We start from the raw sequence: 27,299 nt of genomic DNA, 5'->3' as shown, positions 1-27,299 counted from the left end.
TACCCACCTACTGAATTGTGAGTTGTGAATAAGAGAAAATAACTGTGTGTTGCAGCTCTTGGGGTGGGAATGGGTCAAGAATGGGAGAGCAGTCTGTTGGGCTGGTGGTGTATGTAAGAACTAGGTAGATTTGGTTTAAGAGGAATGACTGCCTGCGTCTCCCCACCTCTTCCCGCACCCCTGAGGACGCAGTGCATTTTGCCTTCCAAAAGGAACATGTGATTGGACTAGCTTTGCCTTAGTTACTCAGAAAATAACTTGGCCCTAATGTAAGGAGGGAAGGTTTGTATTTATTATTTTTTTAGCCATCAGAAGAAGTTATTTGCATGCTCTCTGGTACTGTAGAGCAGTGTTTCTTAAACTTTAACTTGCATTTGAATCATCTGATAATATTGTGAGCAAGCTAATTCTGTTTAATTGTGGCCTGATATACTACATTTCTGATAACCTCTCAGGGGAAGCCAGTGCTGCTCCCAGTGACTCACATTAGTAAAGCTTTAGGTAATACTAAACAGAAGTATAAGAAATGGTTATTTCTGGTTTGTAAGCCTGGACTTATCAGAGTGTGAGAAATGTACTTTTTTTCCCTCCATGAAAATCAAAATTGTTTAAAAGGACATGGCAAAATTCTCTATTTGGCAAAATTATCTTGAAGAAGAAATATGCCAAAATACGTTTTTTTATTAAGTACTTTTATTGGGGGCTCTTACATCTCTTATCACAATCCATACATTTATCCATGGTGCCGAGCACATTTGTACATATGTTACCATCATTTTCAAAGCATCTTATATCTACTTGAGCCCTTGATATCAGCTGCTCATTTTCCCCGTCCCTCCTTTGCCCTCCCTCATGAACCCTTAATAATTTACAGATTATTATGTTTATATCTTACATTGTCCTCTGTCACCCTTCACCCACATCTCTGTTGTGCATCCCCTGGGAGGGGGTAATATGTTGATCCTTGTGATCCTGACTCCTCTCCTCCCTGCAGCCCTTCTGTGAGGGATGGTCAGTTGCCTACAGATGGGCTTTGGGTCTCCAACAATTCATTTTTGATGGTTTCCTGTTTCTCTTTTCAGAAAGGTTCTTGTTATTTACCTGGATCTGAATTCTAAAGTGCTTATTTGTCCTTCTGTTTAATATTAGAATAATATTACTAATATTAGAACAATATCTTTTCAAGTAAATGTTGTATTAATGGAGAAATGACGATCTTCGTTGTTGATATTTACCTTTTAAATTATCTGGGCATCTGTGGTTTTTGTTTCACACTCCTTTTGTGTTGTTTAGGAATCTACTTACGGGACCCATATTCATGAGAAGCGTGAAGAGCGAGAAGCAAGGTTCTGTAACACTGTCCATGATATTGTAAATAGAGGGGGCAGAGGTCTCATTCCTGTCTTTGCTCTTGGAAGGGCTCAGGAGCTCCTCTTGATTTTAGGTATGCCTTTTCCTTTTTCATTTGGTGAAATTTTAAATTGCCATTACTATGGCCTTGGATAAGTCACGCAGCATCTGGGTTTCAGGTGTTTGTTTCATTTTAATACCAAGGTTTGGTGCTCATGAAAGTCCAGGGAAAAGGCCCCTTTGAGCACTGCTACCAGGAAGATAAATCGGCCTGCTTTTTTGGCTGCCAGTTTACATCAGAAGTCTTTGAAATGTGCATTCCCTTGAGCCAGCAGTGCCACTTTGGGAAGCAATTGAGTTTGCAGAGCATTGTGTCCTTAAGGGTGTCCATCGCTTTACCGCTTTAATGTGCCGCGTTTATAAACACACGATAGCAGATAGGCACGTGGATGAGTGCTTGCATATGTCCTCATTAAATGGGTCAAAAGGTAAAATTCAAAACCGTATATAATCTGACCCACAGTAATTACAAATGCAGAAATGACTGGAAAGGGAATAAATCTACACAGTGAGAAAGTGCATGTTATTTGTTTTGTGCTTTTTCCCTCTGGTTTCCAAATACTCAATGGATGTGTGTAACGTTTTGTAATAGGGATACAGTCAGTGTCACATAAGGGGCATCACAAAGCTCCTCGACATTTTCCATCATCTTTTTAATTCCATCTTCCCAGGGACTTTTGAAGCTCCCTTGTGGCTCTTTAGCCTACATTTGCACTCAGTCTGCCCTGCTAATTCAAACACGTGGTGATTCTCCTTGGAAAAGTACTTTCCTTGTAAAACAAACGATAGATGGCTTCAGTGTGAAGAATTAGGAGTGATCGCATTATAAGCTCTTGCTCTCATTCTGATATCGCATTGATGATAGGGACAGCTATTATCCTTGTAACACTGAAAAGGAAAACCAGCAGAGATTGAATATCCAAGAATAAATGGTGGCATAAGCAGGAAAAGACAGAATTTAACGTAAGGCAAGGTTTTCAGAATCCTACTCTAATTAGGCTGAGCTATTGGATAAATACGACTGTGAACCTGTGTGACTCGCGGCTTCCATTAACCCTCAGACACTAGTTAGGGTTAGCATTTAAAGCTCTGTCTCCCTGAGGCGGTCAGTGTTAGCTTCCCATTCATTGTGCACCAAATCCGACCTCCCATTTTGGGTCAGGGACTGCAGTGCTCTTTTTGTTTCTTGGACGAGAGCTTAGACATAAGATTCAGTAGGTTTGTAATGTAACTTTAAATGTTAGTAAGCGCCAGCCTTTTCTTAAACTCTGAATTGAACTGTGAGATTCACTATTGCCTGTTTTTTTTTAAAAAGAAAGAAATTTGGAGCATTTGTTATTTGCTCTCTGTACACCACATCATGAAGTGCTGGTTTTGTGCTTTGTTACATCTCTCTCTAGACGAATACTGGCAGAATCACCCAGAACTGCATGATATTCCAATATACTATGCCTCATCTTTGGCCAAGAAATGTATGGCAGTGTACCAGACATATGTAAATGCCATGAATGACAAAATCCGCAAACAAATCAACATCAACAATCCTTTTGTGTTCAAGCACATTAGCAATCTCAAGGTGAGTGTCTGGAAGGGAGGAAGATGGACACAACACGGGTGGACTTTGAGGCCAACTGCGGGTGGCTCTGCGGCTGATTTGCCCTTGCTAAAGTCCAGTGTCTGCTTTAGCCAGCCAGCTCATCGCAGGAGTGTTTCCCAGGCTGTAGTTTTTACAGACGCTAACTTTCTCCACTCGTGGGTCCCCACTGCTGACCCTAACCTCGGTGCCCCCTGGGGTGGGGCTCCGAACCATATATTTTTAGGAGGGTACTTTGGCTGTTAGTCTTTGAATTGCAAGGCCTTGCTACTCAAAATTGAGGATCTCAACTTTCTGCTGGTCTGCTGATTCAAAATGGGCGTCTGAACACCCCGTCCTCCAGGTGTTGGGTGTGGACTTTCAAGTTTGAGAAGCACTGGCTGGAACTTTTGCAGAGCTTCTTAAAATGTTTCTCCTCAGAATTCCTTTTCACCCAAATAATCTGCAACATGGGCAAGAGCTTCCAGAAACACCTCAGATTGATTTTGAATTAATTGTTGGTCTTTGCGCCTTCAGAAACCTCCAACTGTTTTCCAGTATTTTGTGACCCGCATGTTCAGTTACTCCTGTGAGGTCTCGATGTAGCGTTTAAGAAGCTTTGCTCTAAGTCATCATTCCCAAACTGCCACAGTTTTAAACATCCTCATGCTGGGCCTGGAGCCTGTGCCAGTGAGATCGAAATCCCACATGGGGACGGCTGCTGATGGTGAAGGCTCGAAACAGCAGCTGGAGAATACTGTCCTTAGTGTCCTGTGCCCCCAGAGCCTGGGTTGTGGTGACCATTGGCGTGCAAGCATTAACATTAGAGATTACTTGTATACTTAGATTGGAAATCATCCTCATATCCATTTTAATTGGACAGTTTTTACACTAAATAGCTAATAATACAAGGGGGCAGCAAGAAGTTCTCCCTTAGGTAACCTGAGGCTACAGACCAATCACTCGTTTGTCCAGAGAGGGACAGACACCGCCTTAAAAACTTAGTATCCTCTTTTGCTTTACAAGCTTTGCTCAAATTCAGAGTTCACGCTTACTCTTTTTCAAATGGTCTATTTTCCCTGGCTACGTAAACATTTGTTTTAAATTTAGTGTCTTGGCAGTAGTACTGTAAGACAAGAGGACAGAAGCCTTTCGAGTTGTTCCTGATCATTCTTCCTTCTTTCTGGCTCAAGGACACCTGCCAGCCCTGGACTAGTCCAAGGGTTCTAGTGACCCCTTAGCTACAGGTAGAAGGTTCTGGAGGTCAGTGTAAATGAGCTGTGGTTATTCCCTTGCCTTTTGTCCTGACGGGTTTTGCCTTAGGTGTAAGGACAGAAGTGCTTACATGGATGCTCGTGCGTTGTTCCGTTCACCGGCAGGCAGTCGTGGCCCGTGTAAAGCAGTGGAGAGGGTCCCCAAGGAAGACCTCGGGACATTCCTTTTGTATAGGAATTGACCATTAGTTTTCATCTTGGAGTTGAAATCTTCAGGCTTCAGCCTTTTACCCTGGGTAACTGGTCTTGGGGAGGAACTTGACCGCCCCTCAAACTCCGAGGCGACCCCCACAGCTGGGGGCTACGTCAGGACACGCCATCTTCAGATAGGCAGTTTGCTTCTGTTTCTCTCTGGGCTACAGAGCAGGTGTGCTGCCAGGACCACAGAGGAATGTGTGCTTATTGCCGTTTCAGGGCTTTGTCTGACGTGTGTTTTGTTAATGTGTTACCAGTTAAAGCATGACATGTTCATGTTCTTGTTGCCTTCATATGTTTCAAGGGCAAGTTAATTAATTAGAATTATGGGAGATTTTAGGGATATGTTTGCATTTTGCTCACTTAGAGGGCTGATGAGTGTTCCATCCTGTTTTCACAGAGGGCAGATGCATAGCCCAGGTAAGGAACATTATTTAGCGCCTCGTCGTCCTCATGAGCCTGTAGAGGAGCGTAGAACTGCCCCTTTGGGTCAGAGGCTGGACGTCTTACTGAGAGCAGCAAACCTCATCTTTCTCCGGGTGGGGGATGGGTTTGAACTGCTGGCCTTTCGATTAGCAGCCCAGTGTGTAACTCATTACTGCACCCGGGCTCCTACCGAAATCAACTCAATAGCAGTGAACTGGTTAGGTTGACAGCTTATCAACAAAGTGTAGGTAATGGTTAAAGATCATTGTAGAAGTATCCAAGGAGGCTTCAAAAAACTGCTAGAAAATTTAATTTTCCCATGAACTTTGTGAAGCCCTCCTATCAGTTTTGAACTTCACATTATAAAAACGTACATCAGTGTTGAAAGGCATTATAAAAACATCAAAGGTAAAAGCATTGTACCCAAAGAAAACCACTGTCATTGAGTCGATTCTAACTCACAGCCGCCCTGTAGAACAGAGCAGAACTTCCCCTTTGGGTTTCCAAAGCTGCCGATCTTGATGCGAGCAGAAAGCCGCCTCTTTCTCCAGAGAAGTGCCTGGGGGTTCACATCCTGACCTTGCAGTTAGCAGTTCATTGTGTAATGCACTGTGCCACCAGGATTAGAAACACACATAACAGTGATTTGCTGGTTTAAGAACCTTGGAATCAGATGTGAATGGAGAACACAGAGAAAGCATACTCCACAGTTTTCTTATCGTTTCAGCCTGAACTGTTTAGCCTGAACTGTCAAAACCTTTCCAGTAGTATGATTGCTGTCCTTGCCAGCTGTTTGGTCAGGCGCTTGCGTATCATTAATGTGCTGTCGCCTTTCGGTTTCCTCTTTGTCAGAGTATGGATCATTTTGACGACATCGGCCCCAGCGTGGTCATGGCTTCCCCGGGCATGATGCAGAGCGGCCTGTCCAGAGAGCTGTTTGAAAGCTGGTGCACTGATAAGAGGAACGGTGTAATTATAGCAGGCTACTGTGTAGAAGGGACGCTTGCCAAGGTTGGTATAGTGCCACTCCTCATGTCGTGGGGACCCCCAGCCCTAACTGTGATGTTGCTACTGTTAGGAATTGGGGCAACCAACCCCTGTGACTGGGTCCTTCGACAACCCTCCAAAGGGGTCGCAGCCCACAGACTGAGAACCACTGGTATAGTCAGGTGATTGAGTTTCCCTTAATCACAGTAGCCCAGGTGTCAGGGTCCTCATGGGATTTTCTGTGGGAATAATTGTCTAATCATGCAAGTTTGATTTTTTTAATAAGGCTGGAAGTAGGTAGCTAGAGAGGCTGAGAAGGTTAAGAACTTAAATGCAGATTAGGAATGGCTTAACAAGATTCTCAAGCAGTTGGCATAAAGTTAGAGAAGCATTCATCTGACTGCAAGTCGAAGATAGAGAGGGCCCTTACTTAGCTGATGAAGAGGTTTATGAGTAAGTATTCTCTTCAAAACGGTCCGTAGTGTTTTGGAGGTAAAGCCTTATCTTTCTTTTGGTTGGCATAAAATGGTTGATATTAAAAAATTGTAGAAAATATATGTGAAATTGTCGAGATAATTTCTGAATGTCCAAGCATCATGTTCACTTATCTCCACTTATTGATAATGGTTATTTTTTTAAATGTGCTATGATTCCCCATTGTGACCAGTTTTATAACTGTATCTTACTCAGTGAAGCCATTTAGAGAAAATATTGACTTAGGTTCGTAAAGTAGGTTTCTAGACTAGAATTATCCTTTCTACACATTCTCATATCTTAAATGACATTTTAAAGGAAGAAAGTTGTTCATAATGAACGTTTGCTTTTCTAATCATTAAAGTAATTATTTTCACTGCAACATTCCACATATTTTGGGTTATAGTTAATCTGTTTATTTTAAAATGTTGGCTGAGCCAAGAAAATGAATTTTTGACACATTAAATCAGTAGTGCTAGAATGAATTTTGTGGTAAAGGTCCTTACTTTAATATAAGACATGATGACAAAGTATTGTATATATCTTCCTTTGCCTAAGTGAGTAATTTTTTTTCTTTGTTTTTGACAGCATATCATGTCTGAGCCTGAAGAAATCACTACCATGTCTGGACAAAAGTTACCACTGAAGATGTCTGTTGATTACATTTCTTTCTCTGCTCACACAGATTATCAGCAAACCAGTGAATTTATTCGTGCTTTGAAACCTCCTCATGTGGTTAGTCTATGAATTTTATTTTTAATATATTTTTTAAAACACACCCAAGAACTGTCACAGCAGCCAGTCTACAAATCCGCCCCACCTTCTTCTGTTCCTGGAGCACCTGATTAGCAAGCATTGTCACTTCCACTTGGGTTTGACCCATACGCGTCCCCCTGTGAGTTCAGCACATTTTGCATGTTCATTTCCTGCATTTATTCTGATCTGGTAATCCTAATTCCTTTGTTCCCACCATTACGTTTTACTGCCTTCTCAGAGACTTAAGCGTTAGGCTTTTAAAGTGAGACTGATTCTTTTGAATCCCAGCTCCACCCCTTACATGTTCTATATATCCTGAGGCAACTTACCTAACACTCTGCACCTAATGGGAATTTCCAAAAGTGTAGAAAAATGAACTTAAAAAATAATAGAAAAAAAAGTTACAGAATTTTTTCACCAACTCCTTGAAGCGTCCTCGTGATAGTATTTACCACATAGGATTATTATACCTACTAAATGAGAAAAGATGCATCTCAGCCTCTTAATGTGGTGCCTGGTTCATGTTAAATATTTGATAATAAAATTAAGCATGCAGTGCAGGGATAATTTAGAAATTGGAGAAGGCCCAGTCAACTAAGAGTAAAGGTTGTTGATTTAAATAGATAGTATTTTATAGCTCTTCAAAGGGAAAGTTCTGACTCACAGCGACCCGATGTAGGGTTTCCAAGACTGTAAATCTCCATTCGAGCAGACAGCCTCTTCTTTCTCATGAGGCTCAGCGGCTGGGTTTAAACTTCCAACATTGCAGGGAGCCCACAGCACCAGCAGCGCTCCTTTCATAGGGCTTTATAAATAGAGTATCTTTTTATGTCTAACACTTCTATTAAGTCTCTTTTTAAGTCGCTTGTCAAAGTAGCAATTACATATTTTGGTTGGATTTGGAACAAAAGTAAACTGAAAGAAACAGCTATTTTTAATAGGACACAATGGAACATGTGTCTATTGAAAATAAATGCAGTATCCTTTCTGAATACATTAAAATAAATTTAGTGGAAATGTTGTTTTATTCATTTTACATTCTTCTGAGCAAATAGAACTCACAGGTGTTTTCCACTGGCCCTTCAGGAGCACATTCTTTGATGGAGAAAATCATTCACCAATTTTTTAACATTGACTTTGGTTAGTGTTTTCTAGTCTATGTGCCTTAGGTTTGTTCCCCTAGATTTTAAAACCATAGAGAACAAGCTATGTATCTCTTTTCCCTGTTTCCACCACCTCATTCTGCGATACAGCCTATCTCATTGTTCTTGCATGTTTTGTGGATTTGGATTGAACTTGGTGCTTACCCTTTTTAAAAGCCAGGTTGAGCCAAAGCTGATAAACAGGATAAAATCCCCATACTAGTAGCAGGAGTTCTAAGTAATACCACAGCTCTTGTTGTGACCCTACCTGTAGGACAGAGTAGAGCTGCCCTCCGGGGATCCTAGGCTCTGGTTTACAGAAACACACTCCACATCTGTCTCAGTCACAGCTCCCATTTATATTGACCACGTCCCTGCATTGTGTGAGTGGGCTTGTTTGTTGCAGAGCTATCCCAACGAACAACTGTTTTATAGATAAGAAAACTGATTTGTTAAGTATCTTACCCAGGTTGGACTAGTAAGTGTCAATAACAGAATTTGGGTTCAGGTAGCCAGGCCCCCAAACCTGGCTTTTCACCACAATGTTGGATGCCTCTGACACTGAGTGTCCTTCTATTACTCCAAGACAAGAAATAATCTATAGTAATCCGTGGATTAGAGATTATCAGTTTTATACAATCTGAATTATAAAACTGAGTGGAGAGTAGATTACAGCAGTAGTTATAAATACCCCTTTCATAACTTATAATTTTAGTTCTGAAATGCTTTACTTGGTATTGCTTTAATAAATAAAGTCATATTAAGAGACTAAAAATAATGATACTTCTCCGAGACTATGGGCGTAGCGGTGGCATTATACAGGAATCAGTACATGTGATGCTAGTAGATTATAGAAGGAACCCCAGTGGTGCCCTGAAGAAAGCCCTGAGCTGCTAACCCCACGGTCAGCAGCTGCAACCTACCAGTCTTGTCACGGCAGCAAGAGGGTGCAGCTATTACCATAAAGGCTACGTCACAGCCTCTGAAACCCCGAAGGCAGTCCTACACAGTGACTGGGTTGGGTTGGGTTTTAGAGACTGTAGAAGCCATCCGTCTAGTCCCTTGACCGCACTCAACATTGATGCTTGAAATAAGTCTGTGGCCTTCACAGAGCTCTGTGTTTGTTTAGTGGTCACAACTGACGTAAATGGTAAGTTTTCTTCATTCATTTGGAATTAAGTTCCACTTAAGGATTCCTTAAAGTCAAACCATGAAAATACATCTTTATGCAAGTTTGATGGGCTTCGGGTCCTTAGAAGTAGTACAGTAATTCAAGTCTTCTATTTAGTATATTTGCTTCAGTCAAGTACTGCCTGTAGTAAACAGTATGCGGGTAGACATATCTGACCTCATCTGGCTTCCCCATTGCCACAAGGCAGAGATCAGGTGAGCCTCCTCCCTCCATCCTTTACCTATTTTTACACCAACCATCCCTCCCATGTCACTCTACATCTCTGCCAGGTTTGTTAGTTCACTGTCATGGTCACATAGAACTCACAGACAGTACTCACAATCAAGGGGGTTATTAGGAAAGTGCCTAGGTTACCACAAGTTAGGATCAGCAAACAGTAAGGGTCGTCATTGGTTTCCTCGGTCAGCAGCCAAGTCTCTTCAGTTCTCAGTCTCTCAGCCCCATGGTCCCTTGGCCTTTGCTTCCATGGACCAGGAAGGCAGCCTGCCTGTCTCTCTGTCCACAGTACCGTAGTCTCGGGCCGGGTGAGAAGGTGCCTATAGCCTTGGCATTGCTCCCCTGAATCTCCGTGCCACACACAGTCTCTGATGCAGCTGATCCTGCCGGCCATCCCCCACTTCGAACAGAAACCTTGAACATGCTCTTCCAAGCTCTTCGGGGTTTCTTTCTCTGCTGCTGCTCCAAAAATGGCTCATCCTTATGGGCAGGAGTGTGAGGCACAACCCAACTAATCCCCTGTCTTAGTGTTACACACACCTGTTTGCATGTGCCACCCAGTCATTTGGTGGAAGTTACAGAGACTTTTGGGGAGATGTGCTGTGTTAAGAAAGTTTACTACCACGCCGCCATTATTCAGAATGAAGAATGTGTTCCTGTTTTTCTGTAGATTTTAGTCCATGGGGAACAGAACGAGATGGCCAGATTGAAGGCAGCTCTGATTCGAGAATACGAAGATAATGATGAAGTTCACATAGAGGTTCATAATCCTCGGAATACAGAAGCAGTGACCTTAAACTTCAGAGGAGAAAAACTTGCCAAGGTAAAAGCCTGTGTTCCTTGAGCTTACCCAGACCTTCTCTCCCTGGAGGCTATGAGGTCGTGGGTGTCGGTCCCCCCCCCCCGCCCCCCTGCCACCCCATGCGTCACAGAGGGGAGCTGCTGCGTAGGTCTTGACTGGGACAGTTTGATAGACGCATCCCCACGCCGCTTCTCTGCAGAGCGGATGGCAAGTTCCAAACACCACCTACATTGCTGTGGAAATGGGCGTGTCTGAAGAAAATAGACCTTTTTCATCAAATCTAGAAAATGCCCTTGAGTTCTCTCTCCTCTGTACACTTGAAAAGTTTCAATGAAAACAAAGCTGTACTGGATATCGTGGTGGGTGGGGGGCGTGATTCTAGAAATCTGCTTTTCCTAATGTCAAAGGGCCCTGGAGGAGCAATAGTTTAAGCATTTTGCTACTAACCTCCAGGCCCGGTGTACAAGCCCATCAGCTACTGCACAAGAGAACAATGAGACAGTCTGCTTCCGTCAACATTGCAGGCTCAGAGATCCCAGGAGGCAGGCATTGACATCAGCCCAATGACCTTGCGTTTGTTTTCAGTCACTGGTGTTGAAGGACAAAGCCATGTGAAATAACACTTTGTTTTCGTATAGCTGAGACAGTGCTTGACTTGTCTGCCTTACTTACTGAAAGTAAATAAGTAGGAAACATGCTTCTGCCCCCTCAGTATATTTGTAGTTGAAGGACGTTATAGTTAAGACTCTGTTTTGGTTCATTTGTTTTTGAACCATCATCCTCAAATTTTTTCCCACTTGGTACTGAATTCATATATATTTATTTTGTAGCCCAAGATGCTGCTGCTTTTTTTAGAAAAATCATTTTATCACAGGCTCGTACAACTCTTACCACAATCCATACATAACATCCATTGTGTCAAGCACATTTGTACATTTGTTGCCCTCATCATTCTCAATACATTTGCTTTCTACTTGAGCCCATGGTATTGGCTCCTCATTTTCCCCCTCCCTTCCTCAGGAACCCTTGATAAGTTGTAGCTTATTATTTTTTCACATCTTACACTGTTGGATGTCTCCTTTCACCCGGTTTTCTGTATCTGATGCTGCTGCTTTTAGCGGCAGACTTAACATAGAACCCACCTTTGTTAAAAATGGAGCTCAAGCTGTGTGCCAGTTTGAAGAGCAGACCGGGAAGCATGGTCACCTCCAGCCTGCACTTCCTTTCGATTTCCACCAGGCCGCGCTGTTGAGAATTAAGCTCCAAAGCCAGGTTGTCTTCAGTTGTTGAGCCGATTGGAACTGAACTCCTTATAGCTCTTCTCACCAGATTTGCCTGTGACTCTTCTCTGGGGATCTTGGTAGTCACGTTGCTGCCCTGTACTTAGAGGTATGAATCAGCTTGTTGTTGGGTGAGGCCAGGCTGTCTAGAGAAACAAACTCAGTTCCACTCACCCCTCTAGGTGTGAGAAAGAACGTTACATACCAAGGATCCCAGGAAGGCGTGCCAGCCCCGTCCCGCTCAAGTCCACAAGGCTGATGCAGCCAGGGCCTCTTCAGGCCCGTGTCGCTGCAAGTAGAACACGCAGAGGTGACCGTGGAAGCAGCAAGAGCACAGGGCAGTGGGTGCAGAATGGCATAGCTCCAGAGTTGGTGGACACATGGCAAGGTGCCCTCTGCTCGCAGAGTCCCTGCAAGCAGGAAGGTGACGTCCTTCTGAGAGGGGGAGAGAGGAAAGTTCTGTGTCCCTGCTTATAAGAAGGCCATCCCGCCACCCCCACCCCCGGAGGCATTATCAGACTGTAACCTGATTGAGAGGTTGGATTCTACCCTTATACTTTCATAAAAATTCAAGTCAACATTAAATCCTCTAACTACCATAGTGTCTTTATGTTAAATTAATGTGTTTCATATCTCCAGTGTCCAATGGGTCCATTGGAATTCTAGTGCTGGTGAAGAATGTTAAAGTAGCAGGGACTGATGAATAAATCTGCCCTGGTAGCTCCTTAGAGGCAAGGATGGCGAGACTTCAGCTCATACTTAGGACACGGTGATCAGGATAGGCCAGTCCCTGGAAAGGACATCATGCAAGGGGCATCATGGGCCGGCATTGTGGAGAACGAGTGGGCTACAACACAGCAGTTCTGAGGATGGCAGACGAGGCAGTGTTTTGTGCATAGGGTCTCTGAGTTGCAACGGACTTCCCGGCACCTAACAGCAATCGTCACCATGGCGATTGCCTACCTGAATAACGACCTTTTGCAACAGCCTATTTGCTTCTAAGTTGGTTGTTTTTGTCTTTTAATAGGTCATGGGCTTTTTAGCAGATAAAAAGCCAGAACAAGGGCAGCGAGTTTCAGGAATTCTTGTGAAAAGAAACTTTAATTATCACATACTTTCTCCCTGTGACCTCTCCAGTAAGTATACAGTCAGCTGTCAAGTATAATGTGATCTCAGCGTTGAGGGGAATCCACACACCTCTGTGATGCCAAATGTCAGGGAACAGCGATCACAAAATAGAATTGGGTGAAAGTTAATACCGTCACTCCGCTCCTCGACGTGGCGAGACTCCAAGGCTGGGTTGGTGTGGTTCAGTGGTGAGCATAGCTGTCAGGCCGTTGTGTGACAATCAGCATTAGGTAGGAACGATGGAGGAACAGCGGGTGACTGCTTTACTGCACAACTGAGTGCAGCATTGAATCACTGCCAAGCCCTGGAAGCCATGGCCCAGCCCGGCGACACACCGTCTGAACTGTCACGGCCATGGGACTCTCACCTCACAAGTTGGCATTCCTTACTGCCAGCCACATGCTGCTGATATGCAAATGAGTGGATTAAAAATATTTTTACTGTGGTCATAAATGCAAAATGTCAGATAAGGAGATAGTAAGTACAGAGTAGGTAAGATCCAATTCCTTTTATGCTAAAATACAGAGTCTTTTTTCAGCTGTTGAAATAACTTTTTCTTCATTGGCAATATAAGTTCACATCTAAACTGATTGATTACTCCTGCTGAACTTTTAGCCAGCCTTTTTTCTATCTTTAACCAGAGTATTGTATGTTTTTGTGTTTTTTATCTTTTGGCTCCTGTCCAAGCATTTCATTTTGTGTGACCTACATAAGGAGCCTCGTTGGTGTACTGGGTGACACACAGGGATGTGAACCTCACGGTCGGTAGTTTAAACCCATCCGCCACTGAGAGAAAGGCAGCTCTCTCTTCCGGTCAAGACTGACAGCCTCCGAGACCTATGGGGGTGGTTCTCCACTGTCCTGTAGCATCTCTGTGAATCAGAATGGGCTCCAGCAGTGAGGGTTTTGTTTTCTACATACCACCATCCACTACTGGACTTTCTGTTCTTCACTGTTCTAAAACATGGTTAGGATTCTGAGAAAAGAGATTTTATGATTTATTGAAAGGAAAAATATATTAATATGTAGATTAATCTTCATTATATGATAACTTTTATCAGCCAAACAACGTACACCAACTTTATACCCAGAGCCTAGAGTGTATACAGATTGAAGCTTAGAGAGAAGAATGAAAGCTTTGCACTATTCAAAAGCTAAACATTCGCTTTTGTACGTTGCTTTATTCTCTCAGAGGTTGTGAACATGTCCTTGTCCATCTGTGCCTGTGTCGATGCTGGGCGATCGGTAAGGCATTGCTTCTCCAGGACAGGCAGTCCCAGGGTATGATGGTCCAGCTGTGGGACAACTCCTACTTTCCCTTTAAAGGGAAGCACGTCTCTCCAGACTGCAGAAGTGACATAGGAGTCCACTCTTAAGCTGACAATTTAGGTGACTGGTCATAGCAACCAGGGCCGGAAGCGTTGTTGATCATGGCCGTGGAATGGGAGGCTTGAGGAGGAACAGTGAGCCCTGTGAGGACTGGATGTGTGGGGCTGTGTTGGCAAGACTGCGACACACACTCAAAGCAGGGGCATCTCAGCCGCGGCCGCCCCCTCTGAAGCCCTCACTGATCGAGCCAACCCCTCTCAAAATTACCAAACTCACTGCCCTCAGGTGGACTTCAACTCACACTGACTTCCTAGACTCCCTACTAGCAACAAATTCTTCCGGAATCACTTTCACATTGTCATTGTACTAAAGGAAGGATAAATAGGAACAAAGACCTGCTGATTCTCTTTTCTTTTTTTAAAACAGTGTTTTATTTATCCTGGGCTTTTTTCTTACCCATATACAGTTGGTGATGAGTTTTTCATTACTGTGATGAATTATGCTGGGAAGTGGATCTGAATCGCTTTGAATTTATAAAGTGCTTTTAGTAATATTGGCATTTTCACTATATTTAGCATTCTTATCCAATACCATAGCACATTCATCTATTTGCATTAAAAATTTATTAACAATAATTTGGTGTAACCCCCTTTAACAGTGTCACCCTGTGTGCTTCACACCTCAGCGCCTAACTACTGACCACTCTGGGGTAAAATATTAACCCCTAGCATTTCTTGACTCTCATAAGAATTATCCCATGACCTATCAATTCTTGAAGATAGAAGAATAGATTGTGTTTTTAGCTATTTGTGAAATAGATCAACTGTCACCTTTGGTCCACTCATATAAGCAGTATTCTATGACTTGTTCCTTCACCAACAAATCAGCTTTTCTCTGCCAGGCCTCATGGCAGGTGCTGGAGGAGTCAAGATTTACTGAGCAGCACAGCCTCTGCCCTTGAAACGCGTTGTCTGAGGAGAGAAACATTCTCGTGCACAGCTGGCCCCACGATGGATGTGCGTAAAATCGATGAGAAGGAGACGCTGGACCTGAAGAGCTGGGCACAGCTGTGCAAACGAGAGACCACGTGGGCTGGTGTTCAAGGGTTGCTAGGGCTGCCAGACAAGAGAAGGCCACTGCCAGCCGGGACAGGGTCACGAGCCTGGTGTGTTGGAAGCAGGATGTGGTGTGAAAGGAGCTTTCTTGTAGTGGGGACGCAAATTAACTGAGGGAGAGAGGGGTGGGGGTGTGTGGTGTGTGTGTGTGTGTGTGTGTGTAGAGAGAGAGAGAGGGACCAGTTTAACATTGTTAGCTTTATGAAAAACATGCTCTTATTCCTTTTTTACTTTTTGTTCATGTGTGTTTGAAAACTGTATGTTGTAGGAATAAGGCATATGTGTTCTTTCTCTGCAGATTATACTGACTTGGCCATGAGCACTGTAAAACAAACCCAGGCCATTCCCTACACTGGCCCTTTTCATTTGCTTCATTACCAGCTACAGAAACTGACAGGTGTGTTTACTTATCGAAATGTATTCTGTGTTTTTGAGTAAGATAATTGTAATTGTATTTTTATTGTGGTTTGGGTACAGAGCACATTGGTGAAAATATACTCATACATTTTGATTTAATTCCACAGTACCCCTCATTCTTTTTTCAAGCAGTTTTATTGGGACGAGATCTGCATCTCCTACAGTTCAGTAGTTGAGGCACATCAAGAAGAGTTGGGCACTCATTGCCCCCGTCCTTTCTGGGACAGTCTCTGCCTTGCGCTCCTTGTCATCCCTCCCACGCCCCTCCGCCCCCGCCGTGGGTTTCCCATACCAAAACGTACAGAGATAACCAGACAAAAGAAAAACTAACAACAACATGAAACGGAAAAAAACCTCCATCAAAAAGAAAGCAGAAAATGTTAAAAACTAGAACAACTTTAAAATCAAAGTGGAGATCCAATGATAAGGTGTTACATTTTAACATAGCTACATCTGCCACTGTGTACTTTCTCATGCACTGCATGACAGCAAGGCTCTCATCCCTGGTCTGGGTTCAGAGGGAATTCACTGAGGGCTTGCTTAATCCATGTGGATTTTCTTTCACTCTTTTATTAATTTTTTAAGATACCTCTTATTCTTGATCTCCTTAAAATCCTAAGACTTACTAGGCTTTGTTCCTTGTATTTCAAATCGGCTTTAATTGCTTATACCTAATTATCTATTTATTTTCTTTAGTTTTTCTGATTCTGTCTAAAACAATCTGCACAACAGATTTTATAAGCATATATGACCACATGTGGTAAACCTGCTTTCTTATTAAACCATTTTGAATTTGAGATATTTGTATATTAACATCATGAGGAGCAGTGATTAAATTAAAATGTGTGCACTTAATAAAGCAGAATTTTTTGAAATTATAAAGTATGCTTTTCATTAATAGATTCTTCACAATTCTCACAGTAAAGTACTTCTGTCAACTAGTAGAAAGGAACACAATGTTTTATCTCAGCATCTCATGTTCTAATTACGAATTACAAGATAAAAAGTAAAAAGATATGTCTGAATTCATTCTTGCTTAACCAGTAGTAGGAAGACCGGAAATCTCATCATGAACTGTAGAGCTTCCTTATAAAATGAATAAATGAAGGGAAACAGAAGTAGAAGGGTGGTACTCGAAAGCTTAATCTGCCCCACAAAGAGTCAGTGCTCACTCACTGCAGCCTTTACATCTCCAGCATGACACACCCTGGATGTGGCTGAGATTGCAGGTCTTATTTGGGAGCTGACAGCCTTGTCTTTCTCCCTCAGAGTAGCTGATGGGTTTGAACCTGCGACTTGGTGGTTACCAGTTAACTATGTGCCCAACGGCACTTTTAAAATCCTCAAAGAGTTTGCTACTGAAAAAAATATGTAATGTCCCAGGTAAAGCCTACCTGTGAATTTTTATAATAAACACTGGTATCCTTTAGTTGCTATGAACAATGAACATAAAACAAATTATACAAATCACTATTAATTTCTCCACTTTGAATCAGCTTTATTTCAGTTGCTGCTATAAGCAAATGAATAATTGGGCCTCTAAAAGATTATCATAAAATTATACACATCTTAGCATTCTTTCTTTTTTTTTCAGGTGATGTAGAAGAATTAGAAATTCAAGAAAAGCCTGCTATGAAAGTGTTCAAGAGTATTACTGTGATACAGGAACCAGGCATGGTGGTGTTGGAAGTAAGCTCAGACTGTGTGCTTTCCATGGAGGGACAAGACTTTATCTTATTTTTTAAAGATCATTTTATTGGGGGCTCTTACAACAATCCATACAGTAATTGTATCAAGCACATGTATACATGCTGCCACCATCATTTTCAAAACACTGTCTTTCTAGTTGAATCCTTGGTTTCAGATCCTCTTTTTCCCCTCCCTCCCACACCCTCCTGCCCTCATGAACCCTTGATAATTTACAATTTATTTTTCTTTTCATATTTTACACTATCCGCTGTCTCCCTTTACCCACGTTTCTGTTGTTCGTCCCCCGGTGGGGGAGGGGACGAGGTATACATAGATCATTGTGATCGGTTCCCCGTTTCTCCCCCTTCTCCCCCCACCTGCCCTCTACTCTCATGGTATCGCTACTCTCATTATTGGTCCTTAGGGGTTTATCTGTCCTGGATTCTGTGTATCAAGAGCTTTAAACTGTACCAGCATACGTACTCTGGTCTAGCCAGATTTGTAAGGTAGAACTGGGGTCATGATAGTGGGGGGGGGGGCGGGGGAGAGAAAACACTAAAGAACTAGAGGAGTGTTGTGTGTTTTGTCAGTGCTATACAACACCTTGGCTGACTCATCCCTTCCTTGTGTCCCTTCTGTGAGGGGATGTCCAATTGTCTACATCTGGGTTTGGGTCTTCTGATGCCTGATCCCTCGTCATCACATGGGTTGGTGTGCTTCTGCCATGTTGGCTTTGTTTCTTCCCTGCTAGATGGCCGTTTGTTTAATTTGAAGTCTTTAAGACCCCAGACGCTGTCTTTTAATAGCCGGGCACCATCAGGTTTCTTCACCACATTAGCTTTTGTACCCATTTTGTCTTACACAATCGTATCACAAGTTATTAGAACTAAGTGTTTTTGCATAGAGGCCCAGTGTCCATCTTCTACCTTAATACTTAATCTATAAATATATGTACATAGACCTATATCCCTATCGTTATATATTAATATATTTACATATGTTTATGCCTATATTTAGGTCTCTATAAATGTGGGAAAAGACTTAAAACAGTTCACCAAATGAGTGATAGGGAAAAAAACAGTTCACCTGTTATGTTAAGGGAAATTAATTTCTACTCAGTTGGGGAAAAAGTAATCAGGGGAAGATGATATATATATATATATATATCATATATATATTTGTGTCTCTTTGTTTTTTCCCCCAAGAAAGGCTTTAGCTTGATCTTTTCAAGGTGGTTAAAGGAGCCTAGAAACTAATCATAGGGGGAGGGGAAGAAACTAATAATAAATTATGCCTTAATGAAATGTAGTGGCTTCAAAAAGTTCTTGGAAAATTTTATTATCTTTTCATCTCGTTTTCCACACACTTGTAAAACCCCTTGTATATGCAACCTGTAGAGATCCCTCCTAAGAGCGAAGTCTCAGTTAGGAGACCCTAGTAGCACGGTGGTCACCAGGTGAGCTGCTAAAGGTCAGCAGTTCCAAACCATCAGCCGCTGCTCAGGAGAGCACAGAGGTACTCCCATAAAGAGCTACAGTCTCAGAAACTCACGGGGCCATTCGTTCCCGTAGGGTCGCTACGCATTGAAATCAAGTTGTGGGGTGCATTTGGAATTTTAAAAATTCAGATAAGCGACATTAAAGTGATCCAAATCTAGAAGTGCTAGAACTGATTCGTTTAGGTGGACATGGTTCCTACTGGTAGCATTTAGAACCCAGAGAGAAAGGAATTAGACAGTCGGCTCTGATGGTTGGATATGTTAGGTTTCAGAAAGACTCAAAAGCAAATTTTGTAACTGACTGATACCAGGAAGTTTTTCTGCATCAAGATAGAATTATATGTATGTTTTATGCTCAAATATTGTGCTTGTTTTCAAAACAAAAACAAATACTTATCAAATATCGTCCCATTAAAATTTTGTAATTTAGGTCTAAATGTGGTTCATAATTTTCAAATTAATTTATTAAAGAAGTACCAAAAAGAATAGTTACAACAGGAAGTCACACACTTCTTATATAGGAGCGTTTCAGTTAATTCATGGAAAGTTTCTGTTCTCGTGTTTCTATTTTACTGAGAACATTTTGAACCCCCCTCACATAATATGAGGGGAATCAAGAAGTATCACTAGTAGCACACAGACATGGGCTTATTCCAATCAGCATGTGCTTAAACACGTCAAAGCAAATCTTAACATTTTGTTGTTATTTTAAGAACCTAAAGTTGCCTGTAAAAGGGTTCTTTCAAAGGATCATAAAATAGCCAGGCTAATCGCACCATAAACTAGTAGATCCAGGAAGTTTTCCTGGGCCCCGGGTACATGAGAGAACCTCAGATCTTACACCTCATCAAAGAGACAGAAGTCTGTGTGTAAAAATATTGCTCTATTGCATATGCGACTAGAATGTACCGGTTAGGAAGCTGAGTCTGGACTCCAGCACAGCCACTGCCTGCACTGTGATCCAGAGCAGCCGTTCTCTGACCATTTAGAGGGGTCGCCCGACGAAGCAGCAACGAAAATAATGTTACGGTTGGGGGGTCACCACCACATGGGGAACCGTATGAAAGGGTCACGGTGTGAGGAAGGTGGAGAACACTGCTGTAGAAGAAGTAACTTTTGAGTCGTTTCCTCTGTCACGAAATGAAGGTGCTAATACCAGAGCACACCCACTGCCATCGAGTCAGCTGTCCTCACAGCCGCCCTGTGGAGGGAGGGTTTCTGAGGCTGCAGGTCTTGACTGCAGCAGACCGCCTGCCTCGTGGTTCTCCCATGAAGATGCCAACAGTGCCAGCTATTGGTTAGGACAATTCAGGGGTTGCATAGGACATGGCACAAAATAAATGCTCAGTTCATCTTACTGAATTTTTTTGCCCGTTAAAAAAAATTAGAGAAGTCCTGCATGCTTAAAATTTGATCTTGTTTAGTGATGCAAGTAAAATAATAATTTCTTTAAGCAAGGAGTTAATTTTCTTTTTAGTTAGCTCTACCATTTTCTTCTTGTCTCAGCGAACATGGTCGGAACAGTGATACCATGGGAACAGTGTAAGGATGGGTGGGGATTATCCATGTTTTGTGCGTTAGCCTTTCCTGATTGTGCCTGTGCTTTGCAGTGGCTAGCAAATCCTTCCAACGACATGTATGCCGACACAGTGACAACTGTGGTACTAGAAGTCCAGTCAAACCCGAGAATCAGGAAAGGTATGGTGTATTTGATTGTCAAGCCTTTTATTTCTTCCTTGCTTCTTTTAGCTACAAAGCAGTTACTAGAAGTCTAAACAGCTTGAAATCTTCTGTTCTTTACATTCCTGTGTAATTTTTAAGATACAATGCATGGGTAACTTGACAGATTTACTTTGTCTTAGGTTTTCATTAGTACTGAAAATATTGTTTGCAATTAGCACTGTAGAAAAATCCTCTTACGATCAGTCCTCTTAAAAGCCATCAGAAATCCCAGGGTCTTCCGGTATTAAGCCAGCAAGTCTAGTAGGAAAATAGAAGGCCTGGGTGCTGAGAGCAGGCACAGCCTGTGTCTTATTGGCACACTTACCGTACTTACGGCCTGTTCTCTAACAACTCACTACTTCACTTTGACTTTGTTTTTTAAAATTCAAACCAAGCACTCTTGGATTTAAGCTATGGTTTAGCCTCCAGAGTTGCTTTGGGTTTGTTATTGTGTAATCTTTTGCAAAGTGAAGGAATTTTTTTTTTGCAATATAAACACGTTACAATTGTGTCCGTTTTTAATAGATTGTTCTGGAAAATGGAATTTCTGAGTGAAAGTGGACTTTTGCTAGACCAATTCCAGCACGGATTAGCCTGCAGTGAGGTGTGCCGTCAGTCCCCCAGCCTGTTGTCTCTGCTTTCTGACTAGAGGAGGGGCCATCACAAGGCCATCAGTGTTGTCGAAAGGTCACGTGCTGGCCTGGCGAGGGCTCTGCCTGACTCGCAGCAACGGTGCTGTGGCTCAGCACATAATCACCAACCTGCAGTGTCCGTAGTATACAGGAAGGATGTTTGAACTGTCGGCAGTGGGTTGTTGACTGTTTGAGGTATACGTTTACTCTGATCTTTAAAGTCAAATAAAGCTCATCATATTATTAGAGACCTAGCTCAGCCTATTAGGAATCATACATATTTTCAGTCAACCTGAATATTTCAGCTGTACTTTTTTGCATACAAGTTAGTTTTTTTTATTTCCACATTTGTTAAATCCCACTTTGTACTGCGTCTAGAATGAGACTTTCTGAAGTAATGAGTTGTTTGCATGTTTCCAGTTAGCCTTCATTCAGTACATATCTAGCGGGCACCGCTGTGTGGCAGGTGTTATCATCGCTGCGTGCAGTACATTAGGGAGCCAGGCAGATGCTTGTCATTCTCCTTGGCCCGAGGAAGCTTGCTAGGGTGCAGAGGTAGGTCACGTAGGGCCTCCTAAATCATGACTAATGCTGCCATGGCTATTTCTGTACAAATGTTCACGTGGACACGTTTTTCTTTTCTCAGGTGTATACCTAGGAGTAGACTAGCAGGGCCCTTTGGTAACCGTGTTTAGCTTTTCGAAGCACCATCAGACTTTGCTGCTTTTGATGAGCTGGGAGGACGTAGTGATGGGCAGGGTGTACTGGAACCCCAGGTTCACGGTAGACCATCATCCGTAGCCACCAACCTCAGCTGTTTGAAGGGAACACTAAGTAATTTAATTGGCAAGAGATTTAAATATTAATTTTTATTAAAATAGACAAATGTTTTATATTGTAGAATGCTAAGTATACAAAATATTTTAGATAACATTTTAGAGATATGTCTAGCTTAGATGTATTGCTAGAATGCCAGGAGTTATAATTTCACCTCCCACTGCTCATAAATGAAGTGTGGAAACACTGGAGAACTATTAAAATTCAAATTTTAAGTATTTTTTGATTTTTTAACAATAACATAAACTAAAAGATGAACATAGTCATTTGCCTCAGCAGCCAGAGGATACATGTATGTGTCACTGAAGGCTTCCCTAGTTAACCGGTAAACGGTTTTCTGTCTATTGATTTGCAGATTATTCTAAGTGGGAATGTGATCATTGAACACCCTTGATGCTCTTTCACCCCTTCCAGGTGTCGTACAGAAGACTTCGAAGAAACTAGAAATGCACGTTTATAGCAAACGGTTGGAGATCATGCTCCAGTAAGTTTTCCACCCGAGGCGGCTCAGCAGGGGCTGTAAAGACAAAGTCCTGGGTTCAGTGGTGGCTCCATCACTGATTTCAAACTGCCATGGGTCATTTCCAACTCCCAGCACCCCAGCTATGGTGTCTTGGAATGTACATATTTACGGGGCAGACGGTCTCTTTCTCCCACGGAGGAGTTGATGGATCTGAGCCACCAGCCGTGAAGTTCGCAGCCCAAACCTAACCCAGCTTCCTTTCAAACACTCTGGTGCCTGTTTTTCTGTTCGTAAAGGGCCGTTTAAACTGCGTTAGCTCCCAAATCTCTTCCAGCGATGTCGCTCACTCATGGCCTTCGAGTCAGTGCCGGGTTATAGCAACGCCCGGTGGGTTTCCAAGACTAACTGCTGACAGTGGTAGAAAGCCCTGTCTTTCTTCCGTGGAGCTGCTCGTGCTTTGGAACTGCTGACCTTTGGGATCACAGTCTGATGTATAACCGCCCTTCAAGCTGCATACTAGTTCCATATGCATGTGACATGCTTAGAGTCTTGGTGGTGTCGTGAGTTATGACTTGGGCTACTAACTGCCTGGTTAGCTTTTCGAAACCACCAGCTGCTCTGCGTGAGGAAGACGAGGCCTTCTGTTCGGTAACGATTAACGGCCTCGGGAGCCCTATACAGGGCCACTGTGAGTTGAAATCAGCTCTGTGGCAGGAGGTTTGGGGTTCTGGTGATGAGCTTGATCAGTCCTTGGTCCAGGAAGTAAGCTCTGCTTCCAATAGAGCCCTGTGCATTTTTTCATAGGAAGGCATACTCAGCAAAGTATGTTATTAAAGACAAGTATTAAACCCTAATGTTACTATGTCTTTAAGATTACTGTACATATTCTCTTTTAAATTTGAAATCTTTAAGACTGGTTTTCTTCTAGCCTCTTCTCGGACAGGAAGTCTACTAAGTTGTAAGCCGTCATTGACCTTGCATTTGGTGGTTTGCTAACCACTATCAGGTCTTTCGCATTTCTGCACATGCTCTTTGAGCCTGGCTTAAGAATGGTTCCTCCAAATGAAGTAATCATTTAAAGTGCTTGGTGGGGTAACTAGAACTAATGACTACACTGGAGCCTTTCCTTGGAAATGTGTGTTGAGTCTGCACTCCAGCACAGCATGCAGTCCGTAGCAGATGCCAAAAAGGCTGAGTTTAATGAACCTGAAGTGGGCATTCAGAACGGACAGAGGGCACGGGACTGCTCGATGCTGGGCTCACCCGTATCTGAACACCAGCTCTGCTGCTCTACTGGCCGTGGAGCTTAAACACCAAGCACTGGTCTGTGCCTCACTTTCCTCGTGGGTAAAAGGAGATCCTTACCCCAATTAGGGTTAAGATGCTTTATGTAAAATGGCTAGAATCTTCTTAAATCAATGCTTTCATTTTACTCGCTCTGTAAACATAATAAAAGGCAGCCAGGCCAGTGATGAAGACTTACATATCAGGAGGTGGGGTCTACCATTGTATTCTGTTTCAGAACTAAGTCCTGTGCTACCCTCCCCCGTCTGTGTGTAACGCATTTCCCACTAAGCGCACCTCTGTTCACTTAGGGACCTCTTTGGAGAGGACTGTGTGAGTGTAAAAGACGACTCCGTTCTGAGTGTCACCGTGGATGGGAAGACAGCAAACATCAACCTGGATACACGGGTATGTCCCTTCTTTGGCTTCAGGAAATTAGGGGAAGGAAGGAATCATCGAAGAGTCTTGTCTAATCACTGAATTTTTGCATTTTGACATTTCCTTCCAGTTTTTCCTATACAAGGAAGCTTTGAAAGATTCCAGGATCTTTCCACTCTGTTTGTCCGCACCATTTTTGAAGCCTCCTTGTCTGTGAAGTCTTCATCCCAGGCTTATTATTGTCTTGAGGGCTTGTCCACGTTGCTTGTAATGCACGTTTATATTTACAGTTCCATTGAATACCTTCAGTCGACTGCCCTAGCTGGACGTCTAGTCCACACAAAGACAATCACAGCGGCTTTCAAAAGCACGGCACTGTATGGTGTGGGGTTGTTCTGGTCTCATAGTCCACTGAAGAAGAAACAGGTAGTTAAGATGCTGTGAAACAGGTGCTCAGGTGCATTGTTAGAGAAAATGCTTAGTTCAAATGAAATAACAGTTGGACTCTCATATTACAAAGATTAAGAGGAATGTTATGACTTGTGATGGTAAAACAATAGGGAAACGGTCGTGCGTGCTACTGAAGGGAGTGAAAACTAGGTGATGTAGGATGTAGGATAGTCTGGTGGCATTAATCAAAAGCCTTAAGAATAAAAATACCTTTAGCCTCCAAGGTCACCAAAAGCAACTGAAGAAAATAATTCCCAGACGAGCAGGCGAGGATGTCTATTTTAGTGGTGGTTACAAATCAAATAAGAAACCTAAAATAAGCCGAGGAGGGGCGATGCAATAATTGAGAACATGGTCCAGTACGCCCTCGTGAAGCAGTGCTAAAAGAACCCAGTTACAGACTAGGCGCTCGGCCTGCGAGCCCACCGGCTGCTCCAGGAAGAAAGATGGCCGTGGCAGCCTGCCTCTGTGAGGACCTCCGCTTCTGAGACCCGCCAGGCAGCTCTTCTTGGACCGTTAGCATCACTTGAATCAGAACCGACTCAAGAGCAACAGGCGCAGTTTAGTGTAGACATGGATTATCCTCTATCCAGCCATCAGGAAAGGTGGTGACTGCGCACAGCTGCCCGCTGTACCCTGTCGGGTAGAAAAGAAACCACGGGGCAGTGCAATGGTCAATTACACCATTTTTATTTTAAATGTATATATATATATATACGTCAGTCTAGAAGAGTTGTTGGCATGTTAACAGAAGCCATAGAATTCAGGTAGTTATTTTCTTTCCTACATTCTTATATGGAGCATTTATGCTATAATGATGTAGTTCTTAGAAGATAGTGTTTTATAGTTGAGTTTTAAGACATAAGTAGGATATTGCTGGTATAAATCAAATTTAATACAAAATTATGGCTAGATCCACAACGTGCCAAGTAACTTGGTCACATAGATTCCGTTCCTTGGAGTAATACTTATTAGGCTAAAATTATGGGCTTTGAAGGAAATGCAGTGCACTGGTCTTTCAGCTTTCTCCCGCCCCTTACTCTCCCATTAGACCTAGCTATTGCATGTTAGACAGCAGGATCGTGTCCAGTCTCTTACGAGTATTAGTTGAGTATTCCAAGTAATAGTTCTGGACTCGTAAGTTGAAGGGCATGTTTGTGCTTGTGCTTCCAGACTGTGGAGTGTGAAGAAGGTAGTGAAGATGATGAGTCCCTTCGAGAAATGGTGGAGCTGGCTGCACGACGACTGTACGAGGCCCTCACACCGGTGCACTGACACCCGTGCCCTCTGTACACAGCTCTGTTGGTGATCAATTCTAGTTCTGTTGCTGAGACTACCTCTCTCTGGCCTGTTCCTTACTTTTGACACTGGTGCCATCCTCAGCTCACTGCCCCGGGACACAGAGGCCAGACTAACTGCGCTGACCCAGAGCGCGCCCTCCCTGGCACCTACCCGTGCCCTCCCCCGGAAGTAGATTGCCAGCCCTGCCCTTTCTTCCTCATTTGCTTAGTTGGGGAGCTCCTCTGAAACCTGTTTCAGCAACACAAACGCCTCTGCTGACAGATAGGTGGAAGCTGTGCCTGCATGTACTGGCAGAGAACAGATCCCAGTTCTCCTGCAAGAGAGGCGGGTATGACCCTGAGCCCCCACAATGCCCGTTCCTTTGACATGAAACTCACACCAAGCCCACTTCTATCTAGTCAGTTCCGAGTCATAGTGACCCTTTATAGGATTTCTGAGCCTCGTGTTTTTCCCATGGAGAAGCTGGTGTGTTTGAGCCCTGATCTCTGGGCTAGCAGCCCAGTGCCTAGCCCACAGCGCCACCAGGGCTCCCTTCTTCTTTCTTTAAATCATTTTATTGGGGGCTCGTACAACTCATCACAATCCATACATCCATCCATTGTGTCCAGCACATTTGTACATTTGTTGCCATCATCATTCTCAAAACATGTGTTCTACTTGAGACCTTGGTATCAGCTCATTTACCCCCTCCCTCCTCCACTCTCCCTCATGAACCCTTGATCATTTATATTATATATTATTTTTTCATGTCTTATACTGTCCAATGTCTCCCTTTACCTACTTTTCTGTTGTCCTTCCTCCAGGGAGGTTATATGTAGGTCATTGTGATCAGTTCCCCCTTCCTCCCCCACCTTCCCCTTACCTTCCTGGTATCTACTCTCATTATTGGTCCTTAAGGGTTCATCTGTCCTCTGATCTGTACCAGTGTACATGCTTTGGTCTAGCTGAACTTGTAAGGCAGAATTAGGATCATGATAGTGGGGGGGTGGAAGCATTAAAGAACTAGAGGAAAGTTGTATGTTTCATTGGTGCTGTGCTGCACCCTGACTGACTTGTCTCCTCCCCAAGACCCTTCTTTACAGGGATGTCCAGTTGCCTACAGATGGGCTTTGGGTCTCCACTCCATACTCCCCCTCATTCACAATGATTTTTGTTGTTGTTGTTCTTTGATGCCTGATACCTGATCCTATAAACACCTCGTGATCTCACAGGTTGGTGTGCTCCTTCTATGTGGGCTTTGTTGCTTCTCAGCTAGATGGCTGCTTGTTTATCTTCAAGCCTTTAAGACCCCACATGTTATATCTCTTGATAGCTAGACACCGTCAGCT

General features: G+C 43.1%; 1 protein-coding gene across 2 annotated transcripts in view; it reads left to right on the top strand.

The window, feature by feature from the left end:
* The window catches only part of CPSF3 (cleavage and polyadenylation specific factor 3), a 42,475-nt gene extending 16,470 nt beyond the window's left edge, over positions 1–26,005 (top strand). For both annotated transcript variants that reach the window (XM_075557119.1, XM_075557120.1), the window contains exons 7-18: positions 1,294–1,444; positions 2,811–2,986; positions 5,731–5,889; positions 6,928–7,074; positions 10,316–10,468; positions 12,755–12,863; positions 15,598–15,696; positions 17,311–17,405; positions 20,514–20,601; positions 22,509–22,578; positions 24,153–24,249; positions 25,843–26,005. In XM_075557119.1, coding sequence (XP_075413234.1) covers positions 1,294–1,444; positions 2,811–2,986; positions 5,731–5,889; positions 6,928–7,074; positions 10,316–10,468; positions 12,755–12,863; positions 15,598–15,696; positions 17,311–17,405; positions 20,514–20,601; positions 22,509–22,578; positions 24,153–24,249; positions 25,843–25,944 — 1,446 coding nt within the window. In that variant the 3' untranslated portion in view covers positions 25,945–26,005. The remainder of the gene's footprint in view (positions 1–1,293; positions 1,445–2,810; positions 2,987–5,730; positions 5,890–6,927; positions 7,075–10,315; positions 10,469–12,754; positions 12,864–15,597; positions 15,697–17,310; positions 17,406–20,513; positions 20,602–22,508; positions 22,579–24,152; positions 24,250–25,842) is intronic.
* The last annotated feature ends 1,294 nt before the right edge of the window (positions 26,006–27,299 follow it).

This window comes from Tenrec ecaudatus, chromosome 8 (assembly GCF_050624435.1).
Source record: "Tenrec ecaudatus isolate mTenEca1 chromosome 8, mTenEca1.hap1, whole genome shotgun sequence".
Taxonomy (NCBI): domain Eukaryota; kingdom Metazoa; phylum Chordata; class Mammalia; order Afrosoricida; family Tenrecidae; genus Tenrec; species Tenrec ecaudatus.
The sequence above is the reverse complement of the archived record's forward strand: the minus strand, read 5'-3'. Positions and strand labels throughout refer to the sequence as shown.